General features: G+C 32.9%; 1 protein-coding gene and 1 pseudogene across 1 annotated transcript in view; both read right to left on the bottom strand.

Annotated features, from left to right (window-relative positions):
* Window positions 1-2,374: 2,374 nt before the first annotated feature.
* The window catches only part of ACADM (acyl-CoA dehydrogenase medium chain), a 30,457-nt gene continuing 18,969 nt past the window's right edge, over window positions 2,375-13,862 (bottom strand). Inside the window, 4 exon segments of the mRNA XM_039838608.1 lie at window positions 2,375-3,227; window positions 4,528-4,776; window positions 11,827-11,922; window positions 12,475-12,615. Of these exon segments, the coding sequence (XP_039694542.1) occupies window positions 3,156-3,227; window positions 4,528-4,776; window positions 11,827-11,922; window positions 12,475-12,615 (558 nt within the window). The 3' untranslated portion in view covers window positions 2,375-3,155.
* LOC120583547 (uncharacterized) lies at window positions 6,993-7,111 on the bottom strand (annotated as a pseudogene).

Raw genomic sequence — 13,862 nt, 5'->3', positions numbered from 1 at the left:
GATAGACTCTAAACATTCATTAGAATTGCCAAACATCAAATCTTTTATAAAACAATGTCTTTTCTAGGAACCATCAATTCACAGATGCATGCAACTAAATCATGTTCGTAGTCTATGACTACCTACTTTCTGGGCTGTAATAGCCTTACACAGCCAGCTTATATAAGTGGTGGAAAATCTAATATATAAATATTAGCTCTTATTCTATCATAGAATCAAAGCAGCAGAGAAAGCTAGACTGCAGAACAAGAGAATGAAACATGACAGGGAGAAGTAGAGAGGCAGAAAATACTATTTCATGGATTGCTAAAGACTATTTGGGTTCCAGTCCCTTCCTAAAACTAACTCCATGCCTGCCCTTCAAATCCATGAAGCACTTCAATATACAGATGACATGTGAACGACCCGGGTTTGAACAGCACAGATCCACTTACACGTGGATTTTTTTCAATAATACAGTACTACAAATGCACATTTTCTTCCTTATGATTTTAATAACATTTTCTTTTCCATAGCTTACTTTAAGAATACAGTATATAATCCATATGATTTACAAAATAGGTGTTAATCAACTGTGTATGTTCTCAGTAAGGCTTCCTTCCAATCAACAGTAGGCTGTTAGTAAAGTTTTGGGGGAGTCAAAATTATATGTGACTTTTGACTGCATGGGGGTGGAGGGGTGTTCACATTTTTAAAGTAGCTTAAGTTCATTTGTGTTACTTGTGACTAAAGTCTTAATTGGTGCATTTATATAACTGTTCAATAGTTATTATCAAGGTACTTTAATAAATATGCTCATATGGCTCTGGAATACATATTTTTCTAGAAGCTGTTTATTTAGAATTGGTAGGTAAATTTTTGCACTTATTATATAACTTCAAATCTGCATTTGGAACAAATATTTTCTATTTAATTTGTAATTTCTATTTAATACTCAGTTTAATTAGGTAATCTCTAAATCTTCTTACCAATCTCTGGCTGTGTCATTAATATACAGTCTCATAATTGAACATGAAGTCATTTAAATATTTTTGTAAAACATTATTTTTATTTTCATAATGTAGTGTGGTATAGAATATGTATTTGGTCTTTGTCCCCAAATCCCTGGCTCTGAGTTCCTAAAACCCTTGGAATTTCATGATAGGAGTTATTCATAATGAGCTCCTTTCAAAAAAAAAATCACACTTGGGTTTATGCTAATGAGGTGACTTAGGGTGGGGTTCCTCAGAAGGACCTAGTCACTAGAAAGACTAAGTAATTAGAGGGTAATGTTATGACTGCATTGTGTCCCACCCCAAATTTGTATGTTGAAGCCCTAACCTTTCCCTGTGTGACTATATTTGGAGATATAAGGCCCTGAGAGAAGTAATTAAGGTGAAAAGAGAGGTCATAAAAGTAGGACCCTAATCTAACAGGACTGATATCCTTATGAGAAAACAGACACCAGAGCTCTCTCTTTCCGTGCATGTGCACAGACAAGAGGCCATGTGCAAACATGGTGAGAAGGTGGTAGTCTACAAGCCAGGAGGAAAGGCCTCTCCAGAAACCAATCCAGATGGCACCTTGATCTTGGAATTCTAGCCTCTAAAACTGTGAGAAAATAAATTTCTGTAGTTTAAGCCACACAGTCTGGCAGCCCTAGCTGACTAACCCAGGTAGAACTTTTAGCCCCACCCCCTTTACCTCTGGGGCTGAAGATTCCCTAGAAAAACTCTTGAATCATGAGATTCAGGGGCTTCCAGGTTGTGAATACAATGACTTGCTGTGAGGACGGTGCATTGGGAGAAGGTATGAAAGCTGTGTATCTACCCCTCATACCTTTCTCTATGCATCTCTTCCATTTGGCTGTTTCTTAGTTATATTCTTTATAATAAACCAGTAAATATTAGTATTTTTCACAAGTTCTGTGAGCCATTCAGATGATCAAACCTGACAGTGGGGTCTTGGGAATACCTGAATTTGCAGTAAAATTGGACAAATATGTTGGTAGCCTGAGGACCCAGGACCTGTGACTGGTGTCTGAAGTGAGGGTAGTCTTGTGGGACTGAGCCCGTTAAACCTCTGGAATCTGATGCTAACTGTTCTGCGTTAGTGTCAGAAAAGGACTGAACTATAGGATGCCCAGTTGGTGTCAGAATTGAAAAATCAGAAGTGATGTCAGAAACACCATTTAGTATTAACATATTTTAGCAGTTTGATGTTTAGAATTACAAAGAAATTAAATTCACAAATTTTGCTTCTTACATTATCTTATATTTTCTAAGGTATTTCATTATAATCTAACAAAATATACAGGTAACTACACAGTTCAAAATAAAAATGTGACTTTTTTTCCATCATAGTAAATAAATTAAGTATATACTTTGATATGAAGCAATAAAACTTCCTGGAAAGAATACAGATACAGTGGTAAGTACTGAATGACTTTAAGGTTTTTTTCAGAATGTATGCACATAAAATGACATTGTGTACAGAAGACCAAAAGCTACCCAGAGACCAATGGAGCCATATAAAAATAACTTATGGAAAATTTTATTGATTGATTTTAAATAAGGCAAGTGAAATATGGGCTCAGAATTAAACAAGATCTTAAGGTAATTCTGGCTGTTGTATAAGGGGAGAAGATGAACATCATATTTTTTACTATTACTGTACAAAACTGAAAACAAATGCTTACCAAATTGTAACAAAATAAACTCCTCTAATATACTATCATTAAGTCTACAAAGTCACTGGCAAGCTGTTTGATGGCATCCAAATTGTAAAGTATTTTCTCAATGTAGATTTTAGAACATCCTGAATACTTTTATAAAACCACTTTTCTGTCACTGGAAAAATATTGAAATTCTAAGAAATTTCTTTTACTTTAAGAAGTCAAAATAACAAAACAAATGTATTTTTCCAGGTTAATATAATTCGAGTACAGTGGTACTGAGGACAACACGATTTTAATGACCAAATTTATTTGAGAAAAGACAAGTCATAAAGTTAAACAAAGGTAGAAAACTACTATTAGAATCAGTTCCCTATGTTTAGTGTAAGAGAACTTATTTTAAGATTTTCACTGGAAAAAAATCTATAAGCCCTTTCTCTTTCCTGTAGCTTAGTGGATTGTGTTCTATTTACTCAACAATCATATTTCTACAGCAATCTTGTTAATTTTTATACCTGCCAATGAGTTCACGGGCTATAATAAGCCTTTGAATTTGTGCTGTACCTTCATAAATCTGCAAGAAAAATAAATAAATATGTAGGTTAAATATCTTCAGTACACAAATACTTTGATTTACTCAATATTTTGGAAAGCAGTATAAGCTCTATTGTAATATCCAACTGAATAGAACCATATATAGATTCTGTAGTATACAGTGATTGTGAAACCTGATTTTGTGAAACCTATAAAAATATAAATCTAAAAAGATCACTTAAAATTATAAAAAATCATTTACCAAAATTTTGGAGGAGTCTTAAAAAAAATCAAAGAATATTAACATTTCAGAAATTTTGGAAATCTAAAGTGTGATGTTGCTAAAATATTTCTCCAACTATTCTGAACTGTTTTTCACCAGTGGTCACTTTGTCATTTTCTATTATTACTCTTAAAACTGATTTTTTTCTGCCTTGGGAACAGAGTTGTTAACTAAAATAATGCTGGAAAGGTTTGATTTTATTCTGTTAGATATTCCTACTGGCTAGCCCTCACTTCCAGTTTGAACTTTCTAATCCTAGTGACTTGTTAGTTCATCTCAGATGGCAGAGAAAAGTTAAATGGTTGATAATAGTAATAATTATAATAATTACAGGTTCTAAGAGAGGGAGAGTATCACTAGATAAGCCTGTAACTTTCGATAAGGCACAAATTCTGGTCCTCAGTTTTTTTCATATCTAAATTGAGAAGCCTGCACTATGTCTGAATTTCTTTCTCACTAGCATTCTGTGATTCTACCTCTAGATTTCAAATGACTGTAGTATTTGTCAAATAATTTCCTGGGGGTAAAAGGAAGCAAGGAAGGAGATACTGAGAATGGGTTATAATTACTAAAGCTACATGTGTAGAACATGTGCATTTATATCTAATTTACTAAATTATTCCTAAGTTTTTCTAACCACCAATTTAATTTAGAAGACAGAATTATCTATATCTGTCTCATGTTGGTGTTTTACTCTCAAATATGGTTTTAGTCAATTCAAAAGTTGTCACACAATATGCAAAATGAAATAATTTAATTTCAAATGATATACTTTTAGGAGAGTAAAGGGTTGGTTACAGTTAGCTAGGATGTCAAGACTCAAAAGACGACTGATCCAGACCCATGTACATGTCTGTTAGCATATCCTCTCTTAAGGCATATATACTTAAAGGTAACATTCTTGTTTGTGTTAATTACTTCTAAAAAACTTCAACTTACAACCATCTTTGATGTCATTTATTATTACTAGTGACATAAAATCCCTAAATAGTCAGAAATCTGTCATTTACAAATATTCCAGTTCCTAAAAAACAATAAAAATAATTTTTAACCTTACCTGATAGATCTTGGCATCCCTCATTAGTTTTTCTACAGGATATTCTGTATTAAATCCATTGCCTCCAAAGATCTGCACAGCATCACTAGCTAACTGATTTGCAACATCTCCAGCAAATGCCTTTGCAATAGAGGCAAAATAGGTAGTTTGGTGACCAGAATCAGCTTCCCAAGCTGCTCTCTGGTAACTTAATCTAGCTAATTCAACTTTCATTGCCATTTCAGCCAGCAAAAATGATATTCCTTGGTGCTAGAATTAAGAAGAAAAAGAAAAACTAATTTAAAAGTTTTTCTTTGGTGACAGAAATCTAACTATGGGTGGTGAACACACAATGCAATATATATGCCTTATTGCTAAATTGTACACCTGAAACTTACTGCATTTTATTAACCAATGTCACTATAATAAAAAAATTAGAATTAAAAAAATAAATAAAAGTTTTTCTCCTAGAACTTTTTAAAAAAACTTTTAAAACTAATCTTAGCTTTAAGAAGTTATACTCTGTGCTTCCTCCAATGTTAACCTGTTACAAAACCATAGTATACTGATTAGGGACAGGATTAACATTGGTATAATAGTATCAACTTAACTATAAAACTTTATTCAAATTTGGCCAGGTTTTCCCACTAATGTCCTTTTTCTGTTCGAGGACCTTATCTAGAATTCTAGTTGAAATTAGTTATTATTTCTTCTAAGTCTTTCACAGTCTGTTATGATTCCTTAGTCTTTCCTTGTCTTTCATGATCTTGGCACTTTTTAAGAATACCAATTGGTTATTTTTGTAAAATGTCTCCCAGTTTGGGTTTGCCTGATGCTTTCTTAAGACTGGAATGAAGTTATGCATTTTTGGCAAAAATGCCTCAAAAATTTTATGTATCCTTCTGAGTGACTGCTGAGACTCATTAACCCATTTCCCATTTAGGAAAAAGTGCAGCTCGCTGCCAGCGTTAATTTAACATCACACGTAGGAATGCTACGTTGACATCTTAGGCAATTGAGAATTACTATATTTTGTAAATGGAAATACCACTACTAAAAACAGAATGCTATACATAGAATGATGTCATTTGTTTCCAAAAACTATCGCTATACTAGAGCGAAGCGAAAATAATAATAAAAGCGAGACATTTCTTGGCAAACTTTGGGAGTAAGGTTAGGACTGTCTGTAATGCACGAGTTATAATGATGTAAATGCAACAGCCACAAGCGCTACTGGGGAATATTCTTGGGGCAAAAGGGAAATGGGTTAAAGAAAATTGCTACAGATAGTGAATAATACTGAGGTATTAGACTCTGACAAGCGAAAGCAAGTGCCACGATGAAGACAAATAAAAGATGCGTCTTACATTTTAGAGGTCCATAGGAGATATAAGAAAATACTTTCTATAAGAGTAAATATTCTAGGAATTGTATGACTAAGGTATGTTATAGAATGGAAATATGTTCACCATATATATCAATAAGTGAAAAGTTCAAATATATGTTATAGTTACAGATTTGGAAAAATATATTCACGGAAAGAGGGAATATAGAGCAAAATGTCCACTGTAATTAACTCTGGACAATGGGATTATAGATGAGTTTTATTACTTATGTATATTGCATCATATAAAATAAGTTATTCTACAATGAGCATGGAATGAACATATATTTTAAAATAATATACATTAAAAGAAGTCCTCTAGGCATTCAGAAATAAGAATACCAAGATTATTAGAAAGGTGCTTTGTGTAGTAGGCAACATCAACGTGAGTTTTGAAGATGAAAAGGTTATAAAAACCACACAATCTATGACTGTGTATGGACTAATATAAACCAAAAATCACACAAAAAAATAAAAGTGAGCTGTTTAATTTCAATATATTTACCACATTTACAGCATAAACCTCATCACACTATTTTAGAATGTGACAGGTTGTTTGAGATTGGCATGGCAAATTAAATCTTAGAGGCGGCATTTATTAACCAATGTGAATAATTCCTATATGGAAGGAGAGTAATACCTTCCCTTATTTCTACCCGCCGGAACTGTGCCCAGTTTTCTAAGCCAGTGATTCTTTCATGTTTATGTGTGTTTTTAATTTTTTGGTTTTATTTGCACTCTATTTTTTGAATAGGTAATGCATCCATCAGTTCAAAGTTCAAGTTTTCCTCCTACTTCTATTATTCCTACCCTCCCCGCTCACCCCGTGTTGATGGTTATTTTGCTTTTCGTATCAATAAATCTGATGCTGTCTATATCAATACACAAAGAACTTCTTTATACTTTGCATAGCTGCAAAGCATTTCACTGTATGGATGATCAACATTTTGGTTGTTTCTATATTTGGTTATTTCTACACAGTGCTGAAATGAATAACCTATACCTATGTCATATTGCACATATGGGAGTATATCTGAAAGATAAGTACCATATGAAATGTAGCTGTAGATCCAAAGGTAGGTACTTATTTTTTTTTCTTTAATGCCTACAGCACCTGGTATTCCTAGGTGGTCTCCCATCCAACTACTAACCAGGCCTGACCCTGCTTAGCTTTTGAGATCAAATGAGATCAGGCACGTTCAAGGTGGCATGGCTGTAGACCAAAGGTAGATACTCTTGATATATATTGCCAAAATGTAGTTCGTAAAAATTTCACCAATTTACATTCCCATTGGCAATATATATTAATGCTTATTTCACACCACAGCCTTGGCAACTTGGTATAAAATGCCCATGTTTCTCTTGATTTAAAAATCTGCGGTGGTGTCTAGTTTATGTGTTTTAAGCAACATTTCTGATGAGTCATATTCAGTTGCCCTTTAGCCTAAGCTATGAGAAACTCTGTTCTAAACCCAGCTCAGATTCCCTGTAATGTGTCTAGCCCACAATAGTCTCTCCTTTTGGTTTCTGTATCCCTGTCTGTAGCTCTCATTTTGGAATTTAATCTTATATTGCTCTATATTATTTCTTAGTATTCATTTTATGATATGTATCTTATCTCTAAAGTAAAGTTAAAGGCTCCAGAGGGCAGGAACCTTTATGTCAAACCTCTTTTCTATCCCTAGAAATAGCACATACAGTGTGCAAAGAGGACAGACTCTTTAAATAACTGACTAGTTGGGTTCAGATCTTGGTTCCATCATTTATTAAGTGGGCCTATGGTTTTTACATGAAATAAAATTGGACTAATAGTACCTACTCCACAGTATTGTAAGGATTAAATAAGTTAATACATATAAAGCACTTAGAATAGTAACTAAAACAGAGAAAGCATCTAATTATTATTTTAATATAATAAGTATTCTATTACTATTTGTTGAATAAATGAAATAGATGTTCACAGCATAGAACACATCCTAAGTGCTAGGAATACAAAGGTTTCCAAAACAGACACTCTTTGCAAAACAGACACATTCTAGTGAGGAAGAAGAGACAATAAACAAACACATACGTGATATAATGTTGGGTAGTGAGAAGAGCTATGAAGGAAAACAAGTGGAATTAGTGTATACAGTGTTGGAGGTGTTATTTTTTACATAGGGTGATCAGGGGTAGATTCTTTGGTGAAATGAATTAGGAAATAGATTTAGGGGAAAGAGTAAATGTAAAGACAATAGGAAAAGGCTAATAAAAGACCACTGTATGGATTTTGGATTTTAATCTCAGTGTCATGAGAAGATATTGGAAGAATTTTGAACATAAAACAGTTATAGAAGAAGGAGATATAAATGTATTTCTTCTATCTTATTTCAATCTCAAGTCTCAACTAGCATTCTTCTTCTCGGCCATTTTCCTATCAAGAAATGGAACTCATGGGGAAAAGTTATTGCTAATTAGCAATAATAATCAATACAAATGAGAGTTATTCTTAACAGATTCTTTCATACCAGTCCAGAACACTCCAATTTGACTAGACAAGGAGTAAGGCAATTACTGCCATTAAGAGATTCTATCACCTTGTAATTTACCAGTGTTCCTAGTTTTACTCATTAGCAAGAAAAAGTACCATCCTTTGTTTTCTGCAGCTTGCTTTAGCCACATTAAATTAAGCAATATGAGAATAAGCATTCACTTAAAGAGAAGTGATATTAATAAACATGGTACTGAATAAAAGCTGTGATTACAGTGTTACTCTATACAGTTCCTTAAAACAAAACACCCCCCCCCAAAAAAAATAACCAAACCTTTTCTAATTCCTACTTTTTGGAGATTAATAAACCAAAGCTATATGTAAATTGGCCCTTAGTATTTACTTTAGCCTAGGAAAGAAAAGACTAATGGTGAGGAATCCTGGAATTACAAACATGCTCATTACATTAATAAGAAAAAATAATTATAATACATGATAATTTCATCAATTTGGACTGTATAGAAAAAATGTTTTGGCTGGATGCTTTATCATAAAATGATGAGTCTTAGTGTATCACTGAGTAAAAAAGTAGTGGTGTCATATGCCTCTAACATAAAATACAGCCAATATACTCAGAAAGTAAGAATAAGAAACAGAAATGGTAAAAATAGAATCAGAAATAACTAAGAACTATGCAAAGGCTGGTTATTCTGAAAGTGAAGGGAAAAAAGAAACTTCAACAGTGTTCTTTTAGAAAGTAATAACTCCTAATGTGTTCACTTAATATTTTAATTTTAAATGGAAGAAAATAGATTACATAGACTGTTATAGATGAGTCTGGAATATCCACTTATACAGACAAAAAAACAATGTAGATGGAACTAAACTAAGCTTTATCACAAATAAATGAAAAAATGCATACTATATAGTTACAATTTTACCTCCCTCTCCCCCATATTCATACCACATCCACACTCAATATAAAATCACCGTATTTTACATTTTTTTGTTTTAAATTTCTATATGAAAATATAGATATGTGGTGATATATCCTTGTATATTTCTTAATATCAGACATGAAATGGTTTATCAGTTATTCAAGTGTGGACTGCAAATATGAGGTGACTTTCTTATTCTTAACGCTATATACTGAGAACTCAGACTCTAGCAGATTGGAGTTGCAAAGGACACATAGATAGGGCAGGCACCCAATAAAGGGGTGACAGGAAATTATAACATCACACCACTATATCTATTAATTAAGAATATAGGCAATCTGCATTTTGCAGGGTAATTAAGAGAAAAGTAAATCTTCAGGAGAAATCAAATGATAAAAGACTACTTTGAGTAAGTAGTAAAGCAAAGACTAAGTAAGACTTTTCTATACTTACTAATAAGGATCACGAAGCAAAAATATTCTAGTTTAGATGGTAAGGATACAGAAAAGAATCCTCAGATCCCATAAGAAAGAGAACATAAAAGAATATTCCATATTGAATTGAAAATAGCCAAAAGAACTAAGAGTGGTCATCAGATACTTGGTGAGGAAGACCTAAAACTGATGACAGAGCTGGATTGAATAATATTTATAGTTGTTATCCATTTATGATTAAGCTAAACTTAGTAATAAACATTTTACCGAACTGTCTATATGTAGTTCTGGCAACATGAATGAGCTAATATAAACTGTCTTTTTGGCCATAAACACAAAGAAATACTTGATTTAAAAAAAAAAAAAAAACTCAAAGGAAAGAAACGAATTTCCTGGTGCCTCCAAGGAGGAATTTAAATCCTGATTGTGAAAAAATGACATAGGAAAGGGAAAAAATCAGACTGAGATTTAGGTTCAGTGGGAAAGGAACTGGAGTTTTAATGAATAAGAACAAGAGACTTGGATGTAAGCATGAACCAGATGAGTGGCTAAAACTGAGATTCCTTGCATACAAAAAAAGAGCTCTTTGGAAAAAAGCTTCTCTTTCCAAAGGAGGAATTTAAAAGTCTCTCTGCAGGGCAGGAGAGCCACAAAGCTTCTCTCTTCCCTAAGACTCTGGGACGTTCAAAAAAGAAAAAGAAATGAGTCCCTTAAAGTGTAGAATCAATGTATATAGATAGCCTCTGTGGGTCAGGATTATCCAAATGGAGAAATTAAAAAGAAAACAAAAAACAAAAGGCTCTTAGAATGGTGATATCTCTGGGGTACCTGATAAAAGTATGAAAAAGAACAAGTATATAAAATGCTTTCACAATGCATTGAACAAAAATAATACTTGCTGCAGATAAACTTAGAAACAAAAATGGAGGCAATAACTGCCCATAAAAGAGATAGAAGATGCAATAGACCAAAAGATTAATACTCTAAGAACTTCAGATAACAGAAAAAAACCTGAAAGTTACTATAAAGAAGTATTTTTATATAATTAAGGAGATAAAAGGATAAAGAAGCTATGTTGAAAAACCAGGACACCAGAAAAGAAGTGGTAGAACTGAAAAAGAACCGCATATAAATTCTATAAATAAAAATAGTCATTAAAAATCAGAACAGATGGATTAAGTAGATTAGGCACGGGATCAAAGAACTGGAAAGCTGTCTGAGAAAATTATCTAGAATACAGATAGAAAAATAAATTATGAAATTGAGGTTAAGGGACATAGAGTAGTTGTAATCCAAATTTGATCTGTGGACCAATGTCAGTCCACAAACTTACTGGTCCATGGTATAGTAAGTGATAGTTAAGTATTTAGAAACTTTTACAACAACTTGATATTGTTGTGACATTTTAGAAAAATAATGATACACAATTGACTGGAAATTAAAAACAAACTGATTTTTCAACACAGATAGTTCAAGAATCACTGACACATGGGGATAAAAACAGGAAGTGTTCACTATATAACCAACCTATACAGAGTTACAGAAGGGGAGAATATAGATAGTAATCTCTTCAATATTTGAAGAGATTAGAGTTAAAAATTTCCCTGGAAACTCATGGAAAATATGACTAAAATTATTTGATATTCAAGAAGACATGGAAAGTAGCATGGATTAAGGCATAAAATGGGAGTTCTGGATCTGTGATTTATAAATTGTGTGACCTTGGACAAATGATTTAATCTCTCTCAGCTTCAGTTTCCTGATCTAAAATGGAGATTATAGTACTAGGAAAACAAGGGTAGTACTGGGAGAATTAGATAATATATTTAAAATGTGTAACACAGTATAGGTACACAACAGACACTCAATAAATATTAGCTGTTCTTTTTTCTCTTTAATTAATATAATTCTCTGGGTGGACAACAGTTAGTGGCAGAGTCTAACGAAAAATCTGTTCTTATAACTCATACTGATAGATCACATTATCTTACTACTAAAGAAAAAATAAATTAGGTTGTACTTAAAAGATAATTTGCAAATATTTAGATGAAAATGAATGTATTTTCATTTTAACAAAGTAAATATTAAAATTACCTCTACAAGCAGTTTTCCAAAAGTTCTCCTCTCCAGGGCATATTTGGTAGCTTCATCCAAAGCTCTCTGTGCTAGTCCCACAGCACTAGCTGCTACCTAGTATTTTAACATTTTACAAAGCAAAAATTCAGATTGTCTTTAAAACACATCTACAGTGGCTATTTGCATAAGATTCTAAATTAAGGATTATAGAGAGAAGAGGACCTAGAGTTTAAGGCAACAGAGGATTGGGGAGGAGATATAAGCATTTAAGTTTATATTATTTATGTTAATGGAAGGCATTGTGAGGCATGGGATCATGCTTAGAGACAAATCATTCCTTCTGTTTAACAAGGGAAAGTTTCTTAGGGGAAATAGTCCTAATGAGTGAGAGAAGAGGAAATGAGTATATATCAGCAGGAATGACTAAATTAAGTGTAAACTGCTTCTCTGTAAATCTAGCAGCAATTATAGTAATTCTGTATTTGCTAAAATAATTCCTGTAACAGGCAGCGAGAGTTGAATTCCAAAAATTAAAAAAAATAATATCCCTACATCCTTAATAAAAGCAGATATCAAAAAAATATATACACCAAGCATACAGTGTTAAAATAAAACTAGTGAATGTAATAAAAGATCCTATAAAGATTATCAAGTCATAATACTTACTAAAGGTCTGGTTTTATCAAAAGTTTTCATTATAATTTTAAAACCGGCTCCTTCACCAAGTAAAACATTTTCTTTAGGTACTCTCACATCTTCAAAGACAAGTCCTCTTGTATCTGAACATCGCTGGCCCATATTTAATTCCTAATGAGGAAAATAATATATATATATTCAGGAACATTTTTTGAACTCGCATGAAATTTTGCTTAAGCCACTGTTTATGACTTTCTGCAACTGTCTGAAACAGGAGTCAACAAACTACGGCTTGCAATGCCTGTTTTCCAAAGAAAGCTTTATTAGAATACAATCACACTTATTCATTTACATATTGTCTATGGCTACCTGCTTGCTACAATGGCAGAATTGAGTAGCTGTGATGGAGACCATATAGCCCTCAAAGTCTCAAATATTTACAATCTGGATCTTTACCAAAAAAAGTATCAACCCCTAGACTGAAATAACGTTTCATAAACTTTGAAACCAACACTTGTCTAAAGGTCTACTGTTAATATTATAGCAGACTGTTAATATTAAAGCAGACTGTTAATATTAAAGTACCTGGAAGCAGACTGTTAATATTAAAGCAAGCAAAGTAAAAAATTCGTTTACGACTGTATATTCCTATATCCCCTTCTTACACTGCTTATTAAAAATGAGCTGAAAAATTTTTTTTTCCTTAAAGCATCATTTCTGCAACTTCCTCTCAAATAATTTAGCAAGTAATGCTGTTACACACACACAGACACACACTCTCACACACACACAATGAAGAAATAAAGGAAATATAGCAAAATGTTGACAATTTGTGAATCTGGGTAAAAGGTATATAGGTATTCGTTATACTACTCCCAACTCTTCTGTTGGTTTGACAAAAAGTTGAGAGCATGTAGCTACTTTGGCAGTTTCTTATAAAGTTACACATATACTTACCCCATATCTAGCCCTCCTAGGTATTTATCCGAGAGAAATGAAAACAAAGGCCTACACATGAATGCTTTTATAGCAGCTTTATTTATAATTGCTAAAAACTGGAGGACTGTCCAATTGCTGAATGAATGGATAATGGATATATGGTACATCCATAGAGTGGGATATTACTAAGCAGTAAAAGAGATGAATTACTACTGATCAGCAGCAACATGGATGGATGAATCTCAAAAGCACTATGAAAAGTAAAAAGTCAGACAAAGAAGGCTGACATTATTATTCCACTTATATGACATTCTGGAAAAACAAAACCTATATGGAAATCAGATCAGTAGTTGCTTTGAGTTGGGAATAAGGGAATTGACTAAAAAAGAGTACATGAGAACTTTTTGGGGTGCTGAAATATTCTGTATTTTGAGTGGGGTGGCAGTTACACAAACATTTGTCAAAAGTATTAGAAATAG

Source organism: Pteropus medius, unplaced genomic scaffold (genome assembly GCF_902729225.1).
Source record: "Pteropus medius unplaced genomic scaffold, Ma_sr-lr_union100, whole genome shotgun sequence".
Classification (NCBI taxonomy): Eukaryota; Metazoa; Chordata; class Mammalia; order Chiroptera; family Pteropodidae; genus Pteropus; species Pteropus medius.
Note: the sequence above shows the minus strand (reverse complement) of the source record. Positions and strands in the feature narration are given on the sequence as shown.